The 26418-nt window shown below is 41.6% G+C and overlaps 1 protein-coding gene and 1 long non-coding RNA gene across 3 annotated transcripts in view; both read right to left on the bottom strand.

Annotated features, from left to right (window-relative positions):
- LOC135096430 (three-finger toxin 3FTx-Oxy6-like) overlaps positions 1-24639 on the bottom strand; it is a 37691-nt gene extending 13052 nt beyond the window's left edge. The window contains exon 1 of the mRNA XM_063997930.1: positions 24512-24639. Coding sequence (XP_063854000.1) covers positions 24512-24622 — 111 coding nt within the window. The 5' untranslated portion in view covers positions 24623-24639. The remainder of the gene's footprint in view (positions 1-24511) is intronic.
- LOC135096431 (uncharacterized) lies at positions 297-23978 on the bottom strand. 2 transcript variants are annotated; one of them, XR_010264754.1, is made up of 4 exons: positions 21979-23978; positions 2150-2228; positions 1463-1603; positions 297-916 (listed from the first exon to the last, which is right to left on the bottom strand). It is a non-coding gene; the product is annotated as an uncharacterized LOC135096431 (long non-coding RNA). The 2 variants fall into 2 exon arrangements; XR_010264755.1 differs by lacking the exon at positions 1463-1603.
- Positions 24640-26418: the final 1779 nt, after the last annotated feature.

Raw genomic sequence — 26418 nt, 5'->3', positions numbered from 1 at the left:
AAGAGTTAACCAGTATTCTCAATCATTCATCTCTTTCTCTGGTAAACTCTGGAACTTCCTGCCTGCTTCTGTATTTCCACCTTCCTGACTTGAATTCCTTCAAGAGGGAGGTTTCAACACACTTATTCATCAATTTTTGACCACTGCTTTGACCCTTTTATGGGACTGGCATTTCAGTGGGCAGATTTTTTTTATTGGATTTTTGTTGCCCTTGGCCAATGTCCTTCCTACACAAAAAAAAAAAAAAAAAAAAAAAAAAATTGGCATTATCACATCATCAGAGTCAAACGTACTGGGTGGTGAAAAAGCGTTTCTCGACTCCACATTTCTGTTTAGAAAGTTATGCAAATATATGCATGTCAGAGCAACACTCTCATCCTCGTCCGGGTGTAATGCAATAGGTTTTAGAAATACTCTGAACTTAGATGCTAAGATTCCAAACACATTTTCTACAGTCCTCCTTGCCCTACACAGTTTGTAATTCAAGATCCTCTCAGGGGAAGACCTTTCTAGATTTCCTGGAGATGGTTTCAGTAAGTAACGTGACAAAGCAAAGGCGTCCTCTCCAACAAACAGGTATGGCACAGGAATGCGTCCCTCTACAAGAGGCTGGTCTGGATCTAGCCTGAGCCGCTTCTGCTCTAGTTTCTCATAGACTTGTATATTTAAACACACCTCCGTCAGAAATTCTGCCTTGACATCCTACGTCTGCATATATAAACTGGTAATCTGCATTTACACAGACCATGAGTACAATACTGCGTGTGCCTTTGTAGTTAAAGAAAAGTCTTTCACTTTTCTTAGGAACTTGCATTTGAACGTGCTTCCGGTCTAGTGTGCCAATTCAGTGTGGAAAGTTCCACCTGTGGGCGAACCCATTTGATGTTTCAATCCAGTCTTCTTCCGTGGCAGGCATCTGAAGAGAGAAATATAAGCACTCAGTGAAATAACACACACACACACACACACACACACACACACACACACACACACACACACATACACACACAACAATTCCCCTATAATCGGCATGATGGCGATGCGATAAGGATGACAAAGGGTAGCCTAATCATCTCTCTCTCTCTCCCTCTCTCTCTCTCTCTCTCTCTCTCTCTCTCTCTCTCTCTCTCTCTCTCTCTCTCTCTCTCTCTCTCTCTCTCTCTCTCTCCAGAGATGATACAATAACCAAGGAGATGGAACGTGAAGCGAAATACTCTGATTATTTTTAAAATAATAATGATGAATACGCGTATAATAACACCAGCAATAGTAACAACTACAAACAACAACAATAATAATGATAAATAACAATAACAATGATAATGATAATAATAATAACGGTCCTTTCAAAGAAATGACATTTCATAGGAGTGACAAATCAGAGCTAAATTTCAAAGAAGTGGCACGAAAATCATTGCCCCTCCCCCCCCAAAAAAAAAGCAAAGAGAACAACATTACTAACAGTGTTTCTCTTCTCTTTCAGGTTACTGAAGTTGATTTTGAGGAAGAAACTGATGCTGTAATTGAGAGTCCACAACAAGATGAAACACCTCTTTCTCTCTCCCAGCCCCATCGTTCGTCTGCTAACAGGAGAGGTGATGAACTGAAAGAAGCATTTCACTTGATGAAGTCTCTAGCAGAACATGTCACTGCACGGGACCAGTATCATGTGTTCGGTGAAAATGTTGTCCATAAACTGAGAGAATACGGAAGAAGTAAGCGTGAGGTATCCATAGCACAGCACAAGATTAATGAAATAATTTTCAACTTGGAAATGGGGTACTTCGGGGAGAGTGACTCAATTCCCTCAGCACAGTTCACATACAGGAAACAACTACCAGAACAGACAGGCATCCTGCAGCACTTTTCCTCTCCAAGTAGTGCCTCTACTCCAAGCTGTTCTCGCTCACCAAGCGCATGTAGTAGTTATTATGAGTAATGATTCCAACAGCCATGTGTTTTCTATTAAGCACACCTATGACAGTAAAACTACCTTTACATTCTTTTCAAATGCCAATAATGTAAGGAGAGAGAGAGAGAGAGAGAGAGAGAGAGAGAGAGAGAGAGAGAGAGAGAGAGAGAGAGAGAGAGAGAGAGAGAGAGAGAGAGAGAGAGAGAGCTCTGTAATGCAAACTTCTTGTTTACTTACCTAGACATAACCTTTCAGTGCCAAGATTAGAGCTTCACAGACCTCAGGAACCACTGCTGAGACGGTCTGCTTCGATATCCTGAAGGTATACATTAACCTCGTAAAAGAATCTCCACTTTAAAGATACCTCAGTGTAATAGCCAATCTGATGGAAGGTGAAATGGCCTTTCTGCATTTTGTATCCTTTCGAGATATTTTGGGTGCCACCATCCGTAAAAACATTTCAAAGTCAGTCGTGAACATCAGGAGAAAATTGGTGAAACCTGCTTTATCTACTTTCAGATCTGCAAGAAGCAAGTCGCCATGAAAGGGTCGTTTTTCTAAAATTTCCTCACCCATCTCTTTTTCTTTTCTTTGCCCTTCCTTGAGTGTATTTGCAAAGTGCTAATACACTCAAGATCCATAAGCCTTCCGAGGGTGTAGGCCAGCAAGAGCATAGAAAACATCATTACGAAGAATTTTAATAGGTACCATGTAGTCAGAGGGTGGAGGAGAGGAAAGAACAAGCCCAGAATCGTCCAAGGGGTAGTTCCACTCATACCGCTCTTCTAGACAGGGTGGGGGTGAGCTTTTAGATGGGGCGGGGTGGGGGGGGTTAGAAAAACTGGTGGAGACGTCTCAGAGCCCCTAACTTCATAGAAGCTGTTTTAGCTAGAGATGGTATGTGAAGTTTCCAGTTCAGATTATAAGTAAAGGACAGACCGAGGATGTTCAGTGTAGAAGAGGGCGACAGTTGAGTGTCATTGAAGAAGAGGGGATAGTTGTCAGGAAGGTTGTGTCCAGATGATAGATGGAGGAATTGAGTTTTTGAGTTTTTAAGTTTGCTCTGCCCCAATCAGAAATTTTAGATCAGAAATCAGGCGTTCTGTGGCTTCCCTGCGTGAAATGTTTACTTCCTGAAGGGTTGGACGTCTATGAAAAGACGTGGAAAATTGCAGGGTGGTATCATCAGCGTAGTTGTGGATAGAACAGGAAGTTTGGTTTAGAAGATCATTAATGAATAATAAGAAGAAGATGGGTGACAGGACAGAATCCTGAGGAACACCACTGTTAATAGGTTTAGGAGAAGAACAGTGACCGTTTACTACAGCAGCAATAGGACGGTCAGAAAGGAAACTTGAGATGAAGTTACAGAGAGAAGGATAGAAGCCGCAGGAGGGTAGTCTGGAAATCAAAGCTTTGTGCCAGACCCTATCAAAAGCTTTTGATATGTCCAAGGCAACAGCTAAAGTTTCACCAAAATCTCTAAACGAGAAGGATAACCAAGAATCAGCAAGTAAAACCAGAAGATCACCAATGGAGAGGCCTTGACAGAACCCATACTGGCGATCAGATAGAAGGTTGTGAAGTGATAGATATTTAAGAATCTTCCTGTTGAGGATAGATTCAAAAACTTTAGATAGGCAGGAAATTAAAGCAATAGGATGGTAGTTTGAGGGATTAGAACGGTCACCCTTTTTAGGAACAGGCTGAATGTAGGCAAACTTCAGCAAGAAGGGAAGGTAGATGTTGACAGAAGGTAGACAGAGCTGAAAGAGTTTGACTAGGCAAGGTGCAAGCACGGAGGCACAGTTTCGTAGAACAATAGGAGGGAACCTAGCAGGTCCATAAGCCTTCCGAGGGTTTAGGTCAGCGAGGGCATGGAAAATATCATTGCGAGGAATTTTAATAGGTAGCTTAGAGAGATAAGACAAGATGAGAGAGGTGAGGTGAGGTGTGAGGGTGTAGGACAGGAGGAGGGAAGATGTGTCCGGAAGAGGCGGAGGAGGGAAGGAGGGGGAGCTAGGTGTGAATATGTTGGAATGTCAGGTCATGCTGAAATGAGAGAGGTGAGGTCGAGGCGAGTAGATGAGGGAGTGGAGAGGATAGGTAGGGGCCGAGATGAGGGGATTAGTTAAAGTAAAGGTAGATGAATTGTATAAATATTTCGTAGATAAAGTTCATACAGGTCAGTTAGCAAATATCCCGTATAGGGAAATAAGATTACAGAAAAATTACCCTAAATAAGAACATAAGAAATAAGGGAAGCTGCAAGAAGCGACCAGGCTTACACGTGGCAGTCCCTGTATGAAACACACCTACCTATTTCCATCTGCTATCCCCATCCATAAACTTGTCTAATCTTCTCTTAAAGCTCTCTAGTGTCCTAACACTAACTACATGATTACCGAGTCCGTTCCACTCATCTACCACTCTATTTGAGAACCAATTTTTTCCTATCTCTTTCCTAAACCTAAATTTTTCAAGCTTGAACCCGTTATTTCTTGTTCTACCCTGGTTGCTGATCCTAAGAATTTTGCTTACATCTCCCTTGTTATAACCCTTATACTACTTACAGACTTCTATCAGGTCCCCTCTTAACCTACGTCTCTCTAAAGAATGTAAATTTAACAGCTTCAACCTCGCCTCGTAAGGAATACTCCTCATCCCCTGTATCCTTTTAGTCATTCTCCTCTGTACTGATTCTAATAGACCTATATCTTTCCTGTAATGTGGGGACCAGAACTGCACCGCGTAGTCTAGATGAGGTCTGACCAGCGCCAAGTATAACTTTAATATCACTTCCGGCCTTCTACTTTTAACACTCCTAAAAATGAATCCTAGTACCCTATTTGCCTTGTTTCTGGCTTCTATGCATTGTTTCCCTAGACGGAGTTCAGAGCTAACTATAACTCCTAAATCTTTCTCGTACCCTGTACCTACCAGAGTTTGGTTGTCTAATGTGTACCTATTGTGTGGGTTTCCTCTACCTACGCTAAGCACTTTGCATTTATTGATATTAAATTGCATTTGCCATCTATCCGTCCATTCATTCATTCTATCTAAGTCTGCCTGCAAGGCGATGGCATCCGATTCTGACCTAATTAATCTACCTATCTTTGTGTCATCCGGAAATTTACTAACATCACTACTAATTCCACTATCCAAGTCATTGATATACATTAGAAATAACAATGGCCCTAATACTGATCCCTGTGGCACCCCACTAATTACATGACCCCACTCGGATTTCGAGCCGTTTATTACCACTCTCTGTCGCCTGTTACTAAGCCATGACCCTATCCAGCCTAACACCTTCCCATCTATCCCGTGTGCCCTATCCTTTCTCAGGAGCCTTAGGGCACACGGGATAGACTGCTAGGTTAAAACATTATATAGGGCGTAAGAGAAATGTATATAAGAGATTAAGGGCAGGTAAAGAAGTTTTAAGATCACAATATAATGAATTAGTTAGAACAGTCAGGAAGTTAACGAGGAAACCTAAGGGCAATTATGAATTAAAGGTAGCCAGCCAGGCGAAGACGGACCCCAGGGGATTTTATCAGCTATACAGGACGAAGAATAAGAATACTATAGGTCCATTAAAGGCAGCAGATGGGGAGCTGGTTAGTTCTGGGGAGGAGATTAGTAAACTTCTGAACGAGTATTTTTTAACTGTCTTCACCCAGGAAAACATGCTGGATATGCCAGATAGTGAACAGATGTTTAGAGCAGATGAGAATGAGAAGCTGACAGATATTTCCATAACTAGGGAGATAGTGGAACAGGAAATAGATAGGCTAAAAAAGTTCAAGACACCAGGACCTGATGAAATATATCCCAGAGTACTTAAGGAATGTAAAGAGGTTATTAGTGAGCCGTTAGTTTCTGTCTTTAGAAAATCACTTGAGTCAGGTGGGGTACCAGTAATGTGGAGGCAGACTAATGTAGTACCCATCTTTAAGAAAGGAGATAAAACTTTAGCGTCTAACTATAGACCTGTCAGCTTAACTTAAGTTGTAGGTAAAATATTAGAGTCAATAACAGCGAGGAACATTAGGGAAGATTTAGACAAACGTAACTTGATAAATCAGTCACAGCATGGGTTCACGAAGGGGAAGTCTTGCCTGACAAACTTGTTAAGTTTTTACAGTAAAGTGTACGAGGCAGTAGATAATGGTGATAGTTATGGTATCTTATATCTGGACTTTAATAAAGCATTTGACAAGGTACCCATCAAAGGCTCCTGAGAAAGGTTAGGGCACACGGGATAGATGGGAAGGTGTTAGGCTGGAAAGGGTCATGGCTTAGCGACAGGCGACAAAGAGTTGTAATAAACGCCTCGAAATCCGAGTGGGGTCATGTAATTAGTGGGGTGCCACAGGGATCAGTATTAGGGCCATTGTTATTTCTAATATATATCAATGACTTGGATAGTGGAATTAGTAGTGATGTTAGTAAATTTGAGGATGACACAAAGATAGGTAGATTAATTAGGTCAGAATTGGATGCCATCGCCTTCAAGGCAGATTTAGATAAGATGAATGAATGGACGGACAGATGGCAAATGCAATTTAACATCAATAAATGCAAAGTGCTTAGCGTAGGTAGAGGAAACCCACACAGTAGGTACACATTAAAAAAACAAACTCTGGTAGGTACAGGGTACGAGAAAGATATAGGAGTTATAGTTAGCTCTGAACTCCGTCTAGGAAAACAATGCATAGAGGCCAGAAACATGGCAAATAGGATTAATTTTTAGGAGTGTTAAAAGTAGAAGGCCAGAAGTAATATTAAAGTTATACTTGGCGCTGGTCAGACCTCATCTAGACTACGCTGTGCAGTTCTGGTCCCCACATTACAGGAAAGATATAGGTCTATTAGAATCAGTACAGAGGAGAATGACTAAAAGGATACAGGGGATGAGGAATATTCCTTACGAGGCGAGATTGAAGCTGTTAAATTTACATTCTTTAGAGAGACGTAGGTTAAGAGGGGACCTGATAGAAGTCTTCAAGTGGTATAAGGGTTATAACAAGGGGGATGTAAGCAAAATTCTTAGGATCAGCAACCAGGGTAGAACAAGAATTAATGGGTTCAAGCTTGAAAAATTTAGGTTTAGGAAAGAGATAGGAAGAAATTGGTTCTCAAATAGAGTGGTGGATGAGTGGAACGGACTCAGTAATCATGTTGTTAGTGCTGGGACACTGGAGAGCTTTAAGAGAAGATTAGACAGGTTTATGGATGGGGATGATAGGTGGAAATAAGTGGGTATGTTTCGTACAGGGACTGCCACGTGTAAGCCTGGTGGCTTCTTGCAGCTTCCCTTATTTCTTATGTTCTTATGTTATGTAAAATTCCCCATTTCGAAATATGCCGTTTGTCATCCTTATACTTTTTTTCAGGAATGTCAAAAAAGCCTCATTTTGGCTTGCCCCACCCAAACAACCCTGCATTCCTACCAAACCCCTATGCTTGTTGGCTTTAGTGAAAAAGATAAAGAGGACGGGGTGAAACTGCAAATTTACCCTGATTTCTGCAGGTGTCCTGTCCTCACCATATACAACATTCACCACCGCTGTCACAGTTGCCCACGCACTAGGCTAGGTGCACTTAATTTCTTTGATGACAGGAGCACTCAGTGTTTCCAGCAAGACTGCCTTCCTCTCTTGTACTTCTCTGATGAGTACATAGCACTTTTAGTTCCTGAACTTGTTTTTTTCTAAGCCTGTAGCTTGCCATGGTGTGCTCTTCTTGTCCATTAGTGTTTACAAACACAGCGGATGAATATCACGAATGTGATTGGCTCCACGTGACTGTAATGTCTGCATTTGACTGGCCGAGGGGCTCTGACGTCATCAGACGTCGTGATATTTGTACCCCTCAACACAACGCTCCCTTTTAAGGAAGATGACATTAATGATGGAGTAGAATCGTTCCACCTAGATTTAGCTAGGACGTCAAAATTGTATCATGAAGAAAATAGTATCATTAGAATTATCGATTGACTGATAGATTGACTGATTGGTTTATGTTGAAGCACCGTAACATCGCGGTCATATGGCACCGCTACAAATCTTCAAAAGCACAAAAGATTTCTGGTTAAAATACCAACATAAGACAAAATCATGGTACAGTTAAGATATTAAGACACTAAAATATATACACATGAAAAAATGAAATGGGAAGAACCATAAAGTAAAACTTAAGCGCTAAAAATGACGGGGTTGGTATTAGAATGGCCGAAATCATGGTAAGGGACTGGCATTTCAGTGGGCATTTTTTTTATTAGATTTTTGTTGCCCTTGGCCAGTATCCTTCCTACATAAAAAAAAAAAAAAGACTCTCAGAACAATAAAATAAATTAATTCCAATAGAATGTTCTCCCGAACCTACCCCAGTCAACCCCGTTGATGTTAGTAGACCCCGAAGGTTGCCCCACGTTCAAGAGAGGACAGATACCGACGGGCGGACCAGGCCACCCTAAGTAACAACTCAAAGGTCGTAGGAGAGATGGAGGAATCCAGATAACGTCCTGTCCCAGGATGAGGTATCATGCACAATATTAATGCATTATTAGTTTGTGTTGTGACTTACACATAAATTGTAAAGTTATATCAATGAGTAATTAAAGTTAATCTAATACAAACTAAGTACTAAGAAGTAGAAGTGAGGGAATGTTAATTTCTTTTGTTTTTTGACGTAGCGAGCCCCAGCGAGGCTCGCTGCCCAGCCAGCAGTCGCCCACCAGCTATATGGGTGTGTGTGTGTGTGTGTGTTGTTAAAGGTGATGGCTAATTCAGCATTCACTACTTTTTTGAGGATATTCTCTTTATTCCTCAAGAGGGTCTTATTCTCTTTCGAAAGCCTGTTTATGACCTCTCCGAAGGTGGTCAGCTCTGTTAAAAACAGGATTTCGGCTCCTAGAGCCTTCTTCAGTAGCGTTGTTACTTCTCAGGGCTGGTAGCTAGGTGCGCCTGAGCGTCTGATTGGCTCTTGCCTCCCCGCTCCTCTTAACTCGTTGCTGGTCGCTGATTGGCTGTTGTCTCCCGGTGTTGGCTCGTTGTTTCCTCCCGTCCCGCGGTGCATTCTCGGAAGAGCTAGGAGGTTGTCTGCCTGTGTGTTTAGCGTAGGTGCCATTTCTTTGATGAATAAAGCTTCTATAATTCTCAGTCTCCGCGAATCTTTACAAGTGTCCAAGATTTCTGTATTTTCTTCTGGCATGCTTCTCGTTAACGTTGCGCCGTGCTCTTCACGCAGATGTTTCTTGGGGCTTCGGATTCTAGATGAAACGTCAGACGTCGGAATAACCTGGTCGTCGCCATGCCGTTGTAAGTAGACTTGAGGACTGCACAGTTTCCTCGCTTGCAGGAAAACGACATGTGACTTCTGAATAATTTCCTTCTTCTAATCAGGATTGTTACGTAGTAGAAGCTGGCTTGTTTTCTTATTTTTGTAGTAGATAAGAAGTTTAATTTTCTTCTCGTCATTAGTTGGCTTGACTTTTCTGTGTACGATGTTCTTCATTATTCTCTCTTCTTCTTTGTAAGTGGTAGAAAAGAAAGCCCTACAGTAAATGACGATGTCCAACTTGCTTTCTTCAGTAGTGTTGCTAGGGTTGTACCAATGGTCCATGGTCTTCTTAGTACAGCGCATCCGTTATCGATAAGTACTTGTGTTGACCGCTCAATTTCTTTGTGTACTTGCTTCCAAGTACTGCATAGATTTTGTTAGCTATGACATTTAGCTATGGTCGACCATAAACACTGTAGAATACGGGCACAGGACCCTACACAAACATCATCTCTCTGATATATATATTTACTATTTTTTTTTATTTTCTTTTATTTATGTGTTATATCTTTTATCTATTTTTACTTCGCATTCCGTCTGCATATATATGTTTGCCAGATTTTTCATTCGTCATTGTTATCTTTTTTCTCCTATTTTCTGCCCTCACCATATTTTTGTATGTATGTACACCTGCACGTAAGACACCTTTATTTTTATTTATTTCTTTAAATATATAATTTTAGGACAAGTGAGAACAGCCGTTGGTAGTGGCTGAGCATTACGTACCACATGTATCCTACTACTATCACTCTCATTACTATTACCTGAATCTCAGGGAAGTAACACATCAATATCAGGTGATGCATAGCACCTTACATAACTTTCCCAAATTCAACTTTACATTCTTAGTTAAATGGTACCCATTTTTCAAGGCCTCATGAACATAGAGCAGGCTGCTAATACATGAAAATACCGAACGGGACCAGGGTTCAGTCACATAGTTATTGTACTCATTCAGTAAGAGGTAAAAACGCATGTTAATTAGATGATAACAGTTTAGTACTCTAACTTTTAAATATGATATATTTTGCACCTATTCACAGAAAGAGAGAGAGAGAGAGAGAGAGAGAGAGAGAGAGAGAGAGAGAGAGAGAGAGAGAGAGAGAGAGAGAGTTTTCTCTCTCATCAGTTCACAAAGAATAACGTACAGATAAGATAGTGATGAAGTGAGAGCCACCGCCATATCAACACCATTGCGATAGTGAGTCAGATTCCTACACTATGGCAAATGCTATTTTATTATTTTTAGAATATTATTTTTAGTAATTTTATCTACAATACCAAAAATGCAAAGAAGAATTCTGAATATATATATATATATATATATATATATATATATATATATATATATATATATATATATATATATATATATATATATATATATATATATATATATATATATATATATATATATATATATATATATATATATATTATATATTATATATATATATATTCTATTTTTTTTTTATGTAGGAGGAACACTGACCAAGAGCAACAAAAATTCAATAAAAAAAAAAAAAGCCCACTGAAATGCCAATCCCATAAAAGGGTTCAAAACGGTAGTCAAAAATTGAAGGATAAGTGTCTTGAAACCTCCCACTTGAAGGAATTCAAGTCATAGGAAGGTGGAAATACAGAAGCAGGCAGAGAGTTCCAGAGTTTACCAGAGAAAGGCATGAAATATTGAGAATACTGGTTAACTGTTGCGTTAGAGGGGTGGACAGAATAGGGGTGAGAGAAAGAAAAAAGTCTTGTGCAGCGAGGCCGCGGGAGGAGGAGAGGCATACAGTTAGCAAGATCAGAAGAGCAGTTAGCATGAAAATAGCGGTATAAGACAGCTAGAGATGCAACATTGCGGCGATAAGAGAGAGGCTGAAGACAGTCAGCTAGAGGAGAGGAGTTGATGAGACGAAAAGCTTTTGATTCCACCCTGTCTAAAAGAGCAGTATGAGTGGAATCCCCCCCCAGACATGCGAAGCATTCTCCATACATGGACGGATAAGGCCCTTGTACAAAGTTACATCAAAAGTGTACTTTTGATGTGTCCAAGGCAACAGCAAAAGTTTCATCTTTCTCTTAACCATGTTCACCAAAATCTCTAAAAGAGGATGACCAAGACTCAGTAAGGAAAGCCAGAAGATCACCAGTAGAGCGGCCTTGACGGAATCCATACTGGCGATCAGATAGAAGGTTGTGAAGTGATAGATGTTTAAGAATCTTCCTGTTAAGGATAGATTCAAAAACTTTAGATAGGCAGAAAATTAAAGCAATAGGACGGTAGTTTGAGGGATTAGAACGGTCACCCTTTTTAGGAACAGGCTGAATGTAGGCAAACTTCCAGCAAGAAGGAAAGGTAGATGTTGTCAGACAGAGCTGAAAGAGTTTGACTAGGCAAGCTGCAAGCACGGAGGCATAGTTTCGGAGAACAATTGGAGGGACACCCCATCAGGTCCATAAGCCTTCCGAGGGTTTAGGCCAGCAAGGACATGGAAAACATCATTGCGAAGAATTTTAATAGGAGCATGAAGTACTCAGAGGAGGCGGAGGTGAGGGAGGAACATCTGGTTGAAGTAGAGGAGGGAAAGAAGAAGAAGCAAAGCTATTGGAGATATTTTTGGCTAGATGGCAGAAGTCACGAGGGGAGTTAGATCTTGAAAGGTTTTGACAATTTCTGTTAATGAAGTTTTTGGCTAGTTGGAGAGCAGACTTGGCATGGTTCCGGGCAGAAATATAAAGTGCATGAGATTATTGTGATGAAAGGCTTAAGTACCTTTTGTGGGCCACCTCTCTATCATGTATAACACGAGAGCAAGCTGTGTTAAACCAAGGTTTGGAAGGTTTAGGTCGAGAAAAAGAGTGAGTAATGTACGCCTCCATGCCAGACATCATCACCTCTGTTATGCACTCAGCACACAAAGACGGGTCTCTGATACGGAAGCAGTAGTCATTCCAAGGAAAATCAGCAAAATACCTCCTCAGGTCCCCCAAACTAGCAGAGGCAAAACGCCAGAGGCACCTTCGCTTAGGGGGATGCTGAGGAGGGATTGGAGCGATAGGACAAGATACAGAGATTAGATTGTGATCGGAGGAGCCCAACGGAGAAGAAAGGGTGACAGCATAAGCAGAAGGATTAGAAGTCAGGAAAAGGTCAAGAATGTTGGGCGTATCTCCAAGGAATACGAGTAGGGTGTTGCACCAATTGCTCTAGGTCGTGAAGGATAGCAATGTTGAAGGCTAGTTTACCAGGATGGTCAGTGAAGAGAGAGAAAAACCAAAGCTGGTGGTGAACATTGAAGTCTCCAAGAATGGAGATCTCTGCAAAAGGGAAGAGAGTCAGAATGTGCTCCACTTTGGAAGTTAAGTTGTCAAAGAATTTCTTATAGTCAGAGGAGTTAGATGAGAAGTATACAGCACAGATAAATTTATTTTGAGAGTGACTCTGTAGTCGTAGCCAGATGGTGGAAAACTCGGAAGAATTAAGAGCGTGGGCACGAGAGCAGGTTAAGTCATATATATATATATATATATATATATATATATATATATATATATATATATATATATATATATATATATATATATATATATATATATATATATATATATAATATATATATATATATATATATATATATATATATATATATATATATATATATATATATATATATATATATATATATATATATATATATATAATTGTTAAAATTGATACAGTTGCCTTCCCTACGATAAATGCGTCCTAGCATTTCAACATAACAATAAAGAGAGCAGAGAGAGCAGTAAGATGTGAGCAATTAACAGATAATACATGACATCAGAGAGAGAGAGAGAGATACAGACATGATACTATATGTACAACACATATAAGTAAGAAAAATATATACATATATGCAGGGTATTGAAACTGGATGATTAAACCTTAGAGTGGGAACGAAGTTTCAGTCTTTAAGAAGGTGTGTGTGTGATTAAACTTGAGTCGCTTTAAAGGTCAGCTAAATCAGAACTTAATGATACCTGATGTGCACACTCATCATCAAATCCCTTATTCGCACTCTTCAAATGATCGACATGGACGATCTGTTCTACTAAAGTTTTGAGATCTAGAATTTTTACTTTGTGGCCATGAAGAGATTTGATTAAACGGTGTGGCGAAAAGAACAATGGATCTAATTTAGAATTGCGATCGTGAATACTGGCGAAGACTATATCGTCGACTTCACTGGAAGAATCTGTCACTCTACCATGTTGTTTCCGCAGCATCTCAGCTTGCGATGCAGTGAGGCGATCCTGAAAGAGCTTATGGGTGTTTTGAAAATCGCGGCGACGACATTTCACGTAGTGATCCATGTTGCAGACAGGACGCAGAGCGCTGTGAAGAAATTCATATGGAAGACGCTTATTGGTACCAAACAGCACGAAATGTGGAGACTCGTTGCTGGTGGGGTGGATTGCTGAGTTGATAGAGCAGGCTGTCTGGGGAAGCCATTCGTCGCATGAGTGCTTTACTTCTGTTATGTAACGTAGATTGTCAAGGATACGTTTATTACAACGCTCTACTTTCCCGTTTGAACTGGATGAGTAAGGAATAATGTTACATTTCTTAATCCTTTCATTCCGGTGATCATATATGAACGATTGCATCAGTGCTTCCGTAGCGACGGCGATCGTTCCCGTAATCAAGAATTTTCGCGCCTCAATTTTGAGCTCCAAGCGCGGTTTCTCGAGTCAGATGGCGCGTGGAAGTGTCTGGCATCTGTTTCCACCCGTAGTGTTGCCACTGGCTCTGTATATTTAGCGGTAACTAAGCTATTCTCCCATTCAGGCCGGTCGCCCGGCAACTTTTAATCTTCTACTGTATTTCTATTTTTCCTCTCTTTCTCTTCCCGTGTGCCAGCCAGGCGCACCTCTCCTCCTCTTTTGTAACCCATCTTTTCTAAATAAATTTTTGAATCTTTGAATCTCCCATTCGGAGGGCGACACTTGGCAACCCCAGCGACCCGCCGTGTGGAAAGCACCCTCATAAAAGCCAAGGCACTGGCACTGGCATAAAAGCCAAGCGCTGGCACCGAACATGTGAGGACCGACGACACCACAGCACCCACCGTGACCTCCCCCGTCTGGGCCAAGCACGGCGACTCAGGGCATGTCACCCGCCGCCTTCGAAGCGTGGGCAGTGAGCTTGGAGGACTACGGAGTCATCTGCGGCTGGGCTCCACCCCTGGCCGCTTCATACGTGAGGCTCCTATTCAGCAGCGACCTACAGCAGAGGATCGACGCACGCTTCCTCCGGCAGGATTTCCGCCAGCTCTCAACGTCGGCAGCAATAGACGTGGTGCGAAGTGTCGTTATCGGGCCGCGTTGTGAGGTGGGAGCATGGTCAGAGTTCTTTCGTTACTCCCAGGCGCCCGGTGACAGTGTCGATGCGTACTTGCTTAGGTCTAGGTGCCGTGCCTTGGCGGCAGAGTGCAGTTTTCAGTGCCCCGAGTGCGATAAGCCCTTCACGGAGTACGTGCTAAGTAGAAAAGTAATAATGAGCCTAAGCAACCGCAGTATGAAAGCGGAAGTGTTGCGGTGTTTCTCACGTCTCAAATCAGTCAGTGATGTGGTAGATCAATGCGAAATAATAGAGGCCGCGGACAGGGTGGCAGGCGACCGCCTTGCGGCAAATGTTGCACCCGTGGCGGACGCACGACCGAACACCGACCAAGCTCCGCCCCCTCCTGCCCATTCCCACACCTCGGAAACAGAAGTTGCTGCGGCAAGCCACCAACGCCACGCCGGGCAGCGTGTCACCAAAGGCGGGCATAACCCGGGCCGCACCCAGAGGCTTTGCCGGAACTGTGAAGACGGTTCCTGCCGTAGCAACGACCAGTATCCTGTCCGCAACGCCACTTGCCGCAACTGCAAGCGCAAGGGATACTTTTGGCGTCTGTAGCGCTCCCTCAATCCCAGCGCCCGTTAGCTGGGTTTTGCATGCATACACACTATCCGGGTTCCAGGGGGACTAAGTCACTAAGGTGTGGGCTCGCATATCATGCCATGCTTGAAGTGGAGCACATACCAGGCAAGGCTACCAGTACCCGCCTCATCTCATCCTTTCGACGGTGGTTCACGCGTTTTGGCATCCCCATGGAGCTGTCATGCGACGGAGACACGAATCTAACCAGCCATGAGGCCCGGCGATTCTTCAGCGACTGGTGTGTCAAGCTGAGAATCTCACTCCCACTACGCCCAGTCTAACGGACGTGCAGAGGCAGCCGTCAAGTCGGCCAAGAGGTTGTTGCGCGGCAACGTCAACCGCGGTTGCTCTATAGACACAGACGGCGTAGCCCGGGCGCTCCTGCAATACCTCAACACACCCCTCCACGATTCTGACGCCTCTCCCGCCCAGCTGCTGACCGGCAGGCAGCTCCGTGACGCTGTACCAGTGGAAAGCTCTCGCTACCTCATCAACGACCGTTGGGGAAGAACTCTGCGAAACAGGGAACGCACCATGATCAGCACGGCGGCGCGCTCCTCACGATGGCATGATATGCGGGCCCACACCTTAGCCCCCCCTGGAACCCGGATAGTGTGTATGCATGCAAAACCCAGCTAACGGGCGCTGGGACCACTCGGGAACCGTGATGGAGCTGTCTGCACTCAGGCAGTACTTGCTACGAACAGATGGCAGCGGCAGAGCTACCATACGTAACAGGCGACACCTCCGCCCACTCACCACCGAGACGCAGGAGACGAAGCAGGGGAAGCCTGGAAACGACGCCCCAGTGACAGGAGCACCCCGCGCCGTTTCGCCAAGACCGTCACGCAACCGGCGCGCCCCAAGGCATCTTGACGATTATGTTGTAAACTCCCTGGGCGAGGTGAGCTAATGTACTTGTATACATCAAAAGGACACGATTTCTTTCATCACGTTTTCAGTTAGCAAATTTGTCATTACACCATTCCGTGTAATTTGGGGGAAAGTGTAGGGGTTTCAATCAGAGTAAGATATGTACGGCGAGGGGAGTTAGTGCCGTTCCACCCTCTCTCAAGGGTAAACGTTTGTAGTGGCTCTCACTAATAAACGGACATTACTGCTGCTGGCTTCTGACTCCACCTCCGACCCTAACATGACCTGATTAGTCTACCTATCTTTGTGTCATCCGCAAATTTATTAACATCACTACTTCCACTATCCAAGTCACTGATATATATATATTAAAAACAACAATGGCCCTAATACTAATCCCTGTGGCACCCCACTAATTACTTGACCCCACTCGGATTTAGAGCCGTTTATTATGTTACCTTTCACTCAGCCACGACCTTGTCCACTCTAACACTTTCCCATTTATTCTGTGTACCCTAACATTTCTCAGGAGCCTCTGATGGTACTTTGTCAAACGTTTTACTAAATTCCAGATATAGGATGTCATAACTGTCATCATCATCTGCCGGCTCGTAAACCTTGCTGCAAAACCTTAAGTTCATCAGGCAAGATTTCCCCTTCATGAAGCCATGCTGTGACTGGTTTGTCTAAATGTTCCTAATGTTCTTAGCGATTACTGACTCCATTATTTCACCTACAACAGAAGTTAAGCTGACAGTTCTATAATTACACGTTAAAGGTTTATCTCCTTTCTTAAAGATGAGTATATATATATATATATATATATATATATATATATATATATATATATATATATATATATATATATATATATATATATATATATATATATATATATATATATATATATATATATATATATATATATATATATATATATATATATATATATATATATATATATATATATATATATATATAAGCCTTCCATCATCAGAATCACATGCAGTTTATATTTCTGTCCGGAACCATGCCAAGTCTGTTCTACAACTAGCCAAAAACTCCTTCATTAACAGAAAATGTCAAAACCTTTCAAAATCTAACTCCCCTCGTGACTTCTGGCATCTACCCAAAAATATCTCCAATAACTTTGCTTCTTCTTCTTTCCCTCTTCTATTTCAACCAGATGGCACCACTGCTATCACATCTATTTCTAAAGCTGAACTCTTCGCTCAAATCTTTGCTAAAAACTCTACCTTGGACGATTCTGGGCTTGTTCCTCCCTCTCCTCCACCCTCTGACTACTTCATGCCACCTATAAAAATTCTTCGCAATGATGTTTTCCATGCCCTCGCTGGCCTAAACCCTCGTAAGGCTTATGGACCTGATGGGATCCCTCCTATTGTTCTCCGAAACTTTGCCTCCGTGGTTGCACCTTGCCTAGTCAAACTCTTTCAGCTTTGTCTGTCAACATCTACCTTTCCTTCTTGCTGGAAGTTTGCCTACATTCAACCTGTTCCTAAAAAGGGTGACCGTTCTAATCCCTCAAACTACCGTCCTATTGCTTTAATTTCCTGACTATCTCAAGTTTTTTAATCTATCCCCATCAGGAAGATTCTTAAACATCTTCACTTCACAACCTTCTATCTGATCGCAAGTATGGGTTCCGTTAAGACCGCTCTACTGGTGATCTTCTGGCTTTCCTTACTGAGTGTTGGTCATTCTCTTTTAGAGATTTTGGTGAAACTTTTGCTGTTGCCTTGGACATATCAAAAGCTTTTGATAGAGTCTGGCACAAAGCTTTGATTTCCAAACTACCCTCCTACGGCTTCTATCCTTCTCTCTGTAACTTCATCTCAAGTTTCCTTTCTGACCATTCTATTGCTGCTGTGGTAGACGGTCACTGTTTTTCTCCTAAATCTATTAACAGTGGTGTTCCTCAGCATTCTGCCCTGTCACCCACTCTCTTCTTATTATTCATTAATGATCTTCTAAACTAAACTTCTTGTCCTATCCACTCCTACGCTGATGATACCACCCTGCACTTTTCCACGTCTTTTCATAGATGTCCAACCCTTCAGGAGGTAAACATTTCACGCAGGGAAGCCACAGAACGCTTGACTTCTGATCTTTCTAAAAATTCTGATTGGGGCAGAGCAAACTTGGTATTGTTCAATGCCTCAAAAACTCAATTCCTCCATCTATCAACTTGACAGAACCTTCGAGACAACTATCCCCTCTTCTTCAATGACACTCAACTGTCCCCCTCTTCTACATTGAACATCCTCGATCTGTCCTTTACTTATAATCTGAACTGGAAACTTCACATCTCATCTCTAGCTAAAACAGCTTCTATGAAGTTAGGTGTTCTGAGACGTCTCCGTCAGTTTTTCTCACCCCCCCAGCTGCTAACTCTGTAGAAGGGTCTTATCCGTCCATGTATGGAGTATGCTTCACATGTCTGGAGGGGTTCCACTCATACTGCTCTTCTAGACAGGGTGGAATCAAAAGCTTTTCGTCTCAACTCCTCTCCTCTAACTGACAATGCAATGAGAGCTAGAGATGCAATGTTGCATCTCTAGGTGTCTACCGCTATTTTCATGCTAACTGCTCTTCTGATCTTGCTAACTGCATGTCTCCCCTCCTCCCGCGGCCTCCCTGCACAAGACTTTCTTTCTCACCCCTATTCTGTCCACCTCTCTAACGCAAGAGTTAACCAGTATTCTCAATCATTCATCCCTTTCTCTGGTAAACTCTGAAACTCCCTGCCTGCTTCTGTATTTCCACCTTTCTATGACTTGAATTCCTTCAAGAGGGAGGTTTCAAGACACTTATTCATCAATTTTTGACCACTGCTTTGACCCTTTTTATGGGACTGGCATTTCAGTGGGCATATTTTTTTATTGGATTTTTGTTGCCCTTGGCCAGTGTCCTTCCTACATTAAAAAAAAAAAAAAAAATTTTCGCCTGCCTCCACATTACTGGTACCTCACCTGACAAGTGTTTTCTTAAAGACAAACTAACGGTTCTCTAATAACCTTTTTGCATTCCTTAAGTACTCTGGGATATTTTTCATCTGGTCCTGATGTCTTGATTCTTTTTTTAGCCTATCTATCTCCTATTCCACTATCACCTTCGTTATGGTAATAATATCTAGACTACGCTGTGCATTTCTGGTCCCCTCATTACCGGAAAGATATAGGTCTATTAGAATCAGTACAGAGAATGACTAAAAGGATACAGCGGATGAGGAGTATTCCTTACGAGGCGAGGTTGAAGCTGTTAAATTTACATTCTTTAGAGAGACGTAGGTTAAGAGGGGACCTGATAGAAGTATAAGGGTTATAACAAAGGGGATATAGGCAAAATTCTTAGGATCAGCAACCAGGGTAGAACAAGAAATAACGGGTTCAAGCTTGAAAAATTTAGGTTTAGGAAGGAGATAGGAAAAAAAAATTGGTTCTCAAATAGAGTGGTGGATGAGTGGAACGGACTCAGTAATCATGTTGTTAGTGCTAGGACACTAGAGAGCTTTAAGAGAAGATTAGACAAGTTTATGGATGGGGATAATAGATGGAAATAGGTAGGTATATTTCATACAGGGACTGCCACGTGTAAGCCTGGTCGCTTCTTGCAGCTTCCCTTAGTTCTTATGTTCTTATGTTCTTATGTTCTAATATCTGTCAGCTTCTCATTCTCTTCTGCTATAAACATTTGTTCACTATTTGGCATTTCCTGCATGTTTTCCTGGGTGAAGACAGTTAAAGAATACTTGTTCAGAATTTTACTAATATCCTCCCCATAACTAATCAGTTCCCCATCTGTGTGCCTTTAATGAACCTATTGTTTCTGTATTCTTTGTCCTATATACCTGATGAAATCTCTTGGGGTCCATCTTCGCCTTGCTGGCTACCTTTAATTCATTATTGTTTAGCTTACCTCGTTAACCTTCTGACTGTTCTAATTCATTAAACTATTGCCTTAAAACCTGTTCCTCTGCCTTTAACCTCTAATATATACACTTCTCTTCAGCCCATTGTAGTGTTTTAACCTAGCAGTCATTTATTTAGGGTCATTCTTCTGTGATCTTTTTGCTCTATAATATAGGGATGTTTGCTAACTGTCCTCCATCTACTCACTCTGCCAATTTCAGCATAACATTCATATCTCCCTCTCTCTCACTCCTCCAACCATTCCGACCACTTCTCCCCTCCTCCTCCCCGTCACACCTCACCTCACCTCCTTCACCTTGTCATCTCTCTCTCAACTCCGTCCTTGACCTTATCTCTCCCTGCGTTCGTTGCCATTCAACTCCTTAGAGGTACCTTATAATCCCTCAAAATCTGGTCTCCTAAAGTTAGGTATTTTACTAATGTTTTTGCTTCTAAATGTTTGCTCCTATTTTAATTTGCACCTAATTTCACAATGGTCTCTGTTACCAAGCTGTCCTCCAGCTTCTACCTGCGTGACTGTTTCCTACCTGTTAGAATTAAATCTAGAATATTATTACCCCTTTTGGGTAATTTGGATTGCCTGTTTAGAAAAAAAATCCTGAATTACCTAAATAAATTGCTCTGTTACTTTCAGTTACTTTCAGTTAAATTCAGTTACTCACCATCAGGATCCAGTCAATATTCCTAAAATTAAAATCTACCACACATACCTGACTGTACCTGCCTGCTCTATATATTTCCTGCCACAGTGAGGTGTTAATTTCCTTTGTACTGTTCGGTGGCCTGTACACTACTCCCAGTACTAATTACTGCGATCCTTCCTCAATATCTACCCATATTGGCTATATTTCGATACCTGTTTTAATTTACTGTTAATACAACAATGTGTGTCTAATGCGCAATGCCTCCTCCTCTCCTGTTTTCTCTGTCTTTATAGAATATTGTATAACCATCTATCGTAACCTCTGGATAAATACTTTTCGTGACATATCTAACCAAGTTTCTGTTAAAGAAATGATATCAAGGTTCTCTATACATTGGTTCTCAAATAGAGTGGTGGATGAGTGGAACGGACTCAGTAATCATGTAGTTAGTGCCAGGACACTAGAGAGCTTTAAGAGAAGATTAGACAAGTTTATGGATGGGGATAACAGATGGAAATAGGTAGGAGTGTTTCATACAGGGACTGCCACGTGTAAGCCTGGTCGCTTCTTGCAGCTTCCCTTATTTCTTATGTTCTTATGTTCTTATGTACACACGCCATTCCTCTAAGCAAGCCTATTGTATTCAAAATCCTTCTACAGTTTGTGTAGTAAACACTTAAGCTATTCCTCTCCTTCTCTGAGCTATTTTACCTTTCTGGATTTAACTAATTTGTCCTTCATTTCGTCCTCACAACCCCATCCTTCATCCTGACCAACGAAAAAATCGCTGGAGTGCAGTTACCTCTCGTTCAGGTCCTCCGGCCAAAACTCAAACACCCTGGCGTAATAAATGCACTCCATCCCTGGCAAACAATAGTCATCTACCATAGAAGATGTCCCAGCTGTCGATGAACGTCCATCTATCTCGCATTCGTGAGCCTGCGATTCACTGTAATAGCCTTGGACAGCCACTCAACACCAACTCCCCTCTTCAGCAAGACACCACATACCACAGAGATCCCTCCCTTGTCCCTAATCTTATCCAAACACTGCATAAACTTCCTGAAAAGCTTCTCACTCCTGACCTTATCAAGGTCATTCCCTCCTGTGCTGAGAAAAACAATGGTCTTGGTCCTCTCATTTTCCAAGCACATGTCCAGCCTATCTACTACTTTCCCTATCCCCACCTCCAGCAAACAAACCTACGCTTCCTATCTCAGGCACAAAACACACTATCCAAGTGTCTAGCCTGACTATCAAAAAGCACAAGCACTCTACCTTGAGGCATGGTAACTGCATCTGCCCCCTCCTTCTTCTTGTCTCCTCCTAGCACGTCCACCTCCTCCTCCATCACTCCCTTCAGCACACTGCAGGGATTCCTTGTCTCCAAATGGCGCACCTCCAGGCGAAGCGCCTTGAGGACCTTCAACTTCTTGGCATCCCTGTACACAACGGACCACTACTCCATCGTTTTACTAGGTAAGGTGACGGCGGGGCATGACCCTTCCTCAGGTGCTGAGATCCTCTTACAGAACTCAGCCTGCAGATCTGAGATCCTCTCATGAAACTCAGCATGCACCCCCGAGATCCTTCGATGGAACTCCACCTCTGAGACCTTCGCAACGAAGGCCTCGAGAACAGGAGAACTAACACGACCAGACGACTCAGCAACACAAGGCGCCATGTCTACACTACCCAGCTATAGCGTCAGGTTACTGCTCACTAAAACAGCTATCCGCTAGTGACTCTGACAGTATCATTTAACAGAACAGTGTCTGTATAGGCAGGCTGACCACAAACACAAACAAAAGAGTAGTCGATCTCTCATTGTACAAAGTACTCGCCTTACAATGAGATGAATTATGTCATAATTTATATCGAGTGCTATGCAAGAAAGTGCACTCACAGGCAGGTTGATGGAAACATCTAAGCACTATTCATAAGCAGGGGGAGTACTCCAGTAAATTATTCAAATACTCCTTTAAGCAACTGGCCCTTTCTAGCTGTATTGCTCCAAGTCTGTCTCTCATAAGATATGGACTGTGACTGACTAGAGCGTGCGAACATGGCTTGGAGCTGCGTCTCGGGCAGTCAGGCCCCTTTCACCCGAATGGATTTTTCCGATCCGGAACTTTAGCTTTACATTGACACTTATGGGAGCATTCATACGGGGCCGGTACGGTAGGTTTTCCGTTGCGGCAGCCGCATCCTGCCGGACTACCAGAGCGGGAGAAATACCGGAGAGCGGTTTGGGTGTTAACGTGTTGCTTTGAGCGCGTTCACATATCCGTTTTTTCCCGCGTGCGGCGGGTGGTCACTGGTCAATTGGTCTCATATTGGTGTCTTCTGATTGAAAAGAGTCTCTCACTTCAGCCACAAGTTCTTCATATGAAGGGTAGCTCATCCGAAAGTAGTTGAACTTTGCATCGTCAGCCTTCAAACCCCCCGTACAGAGTGTAAAATGCACCCTCGAGAAGACGACTGCTGTTCAAGGGGTGAATCCAGAATTTTCTCTGCTTCTTTTTCTTGATGACCTTGTTCATTAAATGAACATATATTACTCTCTTTTTGACGTCCTCCATCGTCAAGAGACAATAGTGCACTGATTTGATTGATGGGAGAGACAGAGCCTGCGGAAGAATTCGCACGTGACCATGGGTGTTGCGGTGCGGGCCGGATGTTGGTGCGGAAAGTTCCGGACGGAAAAATCCGTTCGTGTGAAAGGGGCTTTACTCACACCAGAGGGGATGGTGAGTAATAGGGAGACACTCTCGCTCGCCTCACTCACTACTAGATAGCACAATAAAGCACTTACTCTTCAGAAAATTCTTGTGACTGAACAAAGGGGCCTGGAGGAATACTGTTTATGCTATCATCAAGAACAACTCTTACTGTAAACTAGGTGAGAAAATGGAGAAATAAAGGAAAAGTGCTGAAATTAAATAAGGAAGAAAACTGGGTGAAGGATGTTAAACTTCTAATGTAACTGCAAGAGCGGGGCAAAGATTCATAGCACAGTAATGAATCTTTGTCTTTATTATTGTGGTAGGCACTGTGGTTGGTATTGCGGTAGGCAGTGTTTTCGAGGAGACTGGGTAGGATGCAGTTAGATGGCTTAGTTGCGATAAGGGGGGATTTGAGTAAATTTAATTGCAGTACGCCCCGACACGTATGTTTAGAATTTAGGTGTCTCCATCAGCCTGCCTGTGAGTGCTCTTTACAAGGCACTCGTTATAAAATGTTTCATTATGAAGCGAGTAGGCAGTGAGAGGTGGACTAATAATAATAATAATAATAATAATAATAATAATAATAATAATAATAATTATTATTATTATTATTATTATTATTATTATTATTACTATTATTATTATTATAGTAATAATGATAATATAAATAATAAAAAAGCTACTATATATTACAAATATATTACAAAATCAACAACACATGTATCGCATTTCATTGTAAAGATTATGGTCATCACAATACCAAATAGACCTCAGTCATGTAGCACACGTATCACATGATAATCACCGATAACAACACAATACAATGGTCACTCACAACAATGCCTCGTCACTGGTACCCAGCAGAATCCCAAGAACAAATACTGCACAGCCCCCTTGCAACCAGTTCATATTTGCTGCATGTCAGCACCATTAAACAACACTGAAATACAATACCCTCATATACAAACTTGTACAAGAAAACAAAGCTGTACACCTTAATGACTGCGGGCCAGCTGTATACAATTCTCACACTGATATGAACTTAATAAATAAATTTGCCTTGATAGTAGCATTATACATACTTTGATGAATACACCTGTGCAGCCACAAACCCATGACACTACCAGGACATCAAGAAACGTCCAAGACGCCCACCAAGGAACAACTGACCCGAGAACACCAATACCCGCCATCACAACACCTGGTTAACACGTCATCCGTGAGCATCGACATGCGTGCTACCAGTAATGTTTATATTCCTTATAGCACAAAATACATACATAATTCATTATTAGTATGTGTAGCTAATAATACACTACTACTTCTACTACTACTACTACTACTACTACTACTACTACTACTACTACTACTACTACTACTACTACTAATTATAATAATAATAATAATAATAATAATAATAATAATAATAATAATAATAATAATACCTTATAATATCAATACGAATAATGATAAAACAATAATATTATTATCATTACCACAACAACAACAACAACAACAACAACAACAACTACTACTACTACTACTACTACTACTACAACAACTACTACCACTACTACTACTACTACTACTACTACTACTACTACTACTACTACTACTACTACTACTAGTGCTGGCCCTATTGTTGTAACAGTATTACGAAACCTCTCTGAACAGGGACGGAGGGAGGAATGCTCAGAGTCAACATCAGCTTGTGTACATATTTAAAAACAAAACTTTCTTCGCCTGTGTCTGTGTTGAGTGCGAGATTCATGCCGCACGGTGCGTCATCGAGCAGGAATGCCGGTAAAGGAGACGCAGATATAACACGAGGCAAAAAAAAAAAAAAAACGCATGCATTTATAGTCATTTGCTCTATGAAATATGTGTTTTTATTTTGCTTTTTTTCATGTATTATAGGATGGATTTACACACACACACACACACACACACACACACACACACACACACACACACACACACACACACACACACACACACACACACGCATTTCATTACTTGCATTGCATATCCTTTGATCAGTAGCCTTTTTATTATTATTATTATTATTTTTTTTTTTTAACTTTCTCCAGGGGATGTATGTATTGTTTAGGAATCATTATCCTGAAATCATGCCACCACATACAAAGTCCCCAGAACTACCGCATCCAAGGTCCGCTCCACCACCAGCACACCAAAGAGAAGTGTAAGAAGTATTCCCATGAAATCCTACCAACTTTCACGTGGCACTGCTACCACAAGGCTGAAAGTCCATTTTATATATATATTCTCTCTCTCTCTCTCTCTCTCTCTCTCTCTCTCTCTCTCTCTCTCTCTCTCTCTCTCTCTCTCTCTCTCTCTCTATATATATATATATATATATATATATATATATATATATATATATATATATATATATATATATATATATATATATATATATATATATATATATATATATATATATATATATATATATATATATATATATATATATATATATATATATATATATATATATATATATATATATATATATATATATATATATATATATATATATATATATATATATATTCATCACTCTTTTTCTCGACCTGAACTTCCCAAACCTTGGTTTAACACAGCCTGTTCTCGTGCTACACAGGATAGAGAAGTCGCCCACGAAAGGTACTTGAGCCTTCCATTACCAGAATCTCATGCACTTTATATTTCTGCCCGGAACCATGCCAAGTCTGTTCTCCGACAAGCCAAAAACTCCTTCATTAATAGAAAGTGTCAAAATCTTTCAAGGTCTAACTCCCCTCGTGACTTCTGACATCTAGCCAAAAATATCTCCAATAACTTTGCATCTTCTTTCCCTCCTTTATTTAAACCAGATGGCACCACTGCTATCACATCTGTGTCTAAAGCTGAACTCTTCTGTTAAACCTTTGCTAAAAACTCTACCTTGGATGATTCAGGACTTGTTCCTTGTTCTGGCTTGTCCACA

This window comes from Scylla paramamosain, unplaced genomic scaffold, assembly GCF_035594125.1.
Source record: "Scylla paramamosain isolate STU-SP2022 unplaced genomic scaffold, ASM3559412v1 Contig4, whole genome shotgun sequence".
Taxonomy (NCBI): domain Eukaryota; kingdom Metazoa; phylum Arthropoda; class Malacostraca; order Decapoda; family Portunidae; genus Scylla; species Scylla paramamosain.
Note: the sequence above shows the minus strand (reverse complement) of the source record. Positions and strands in the feature narration are given on the sequence as shown.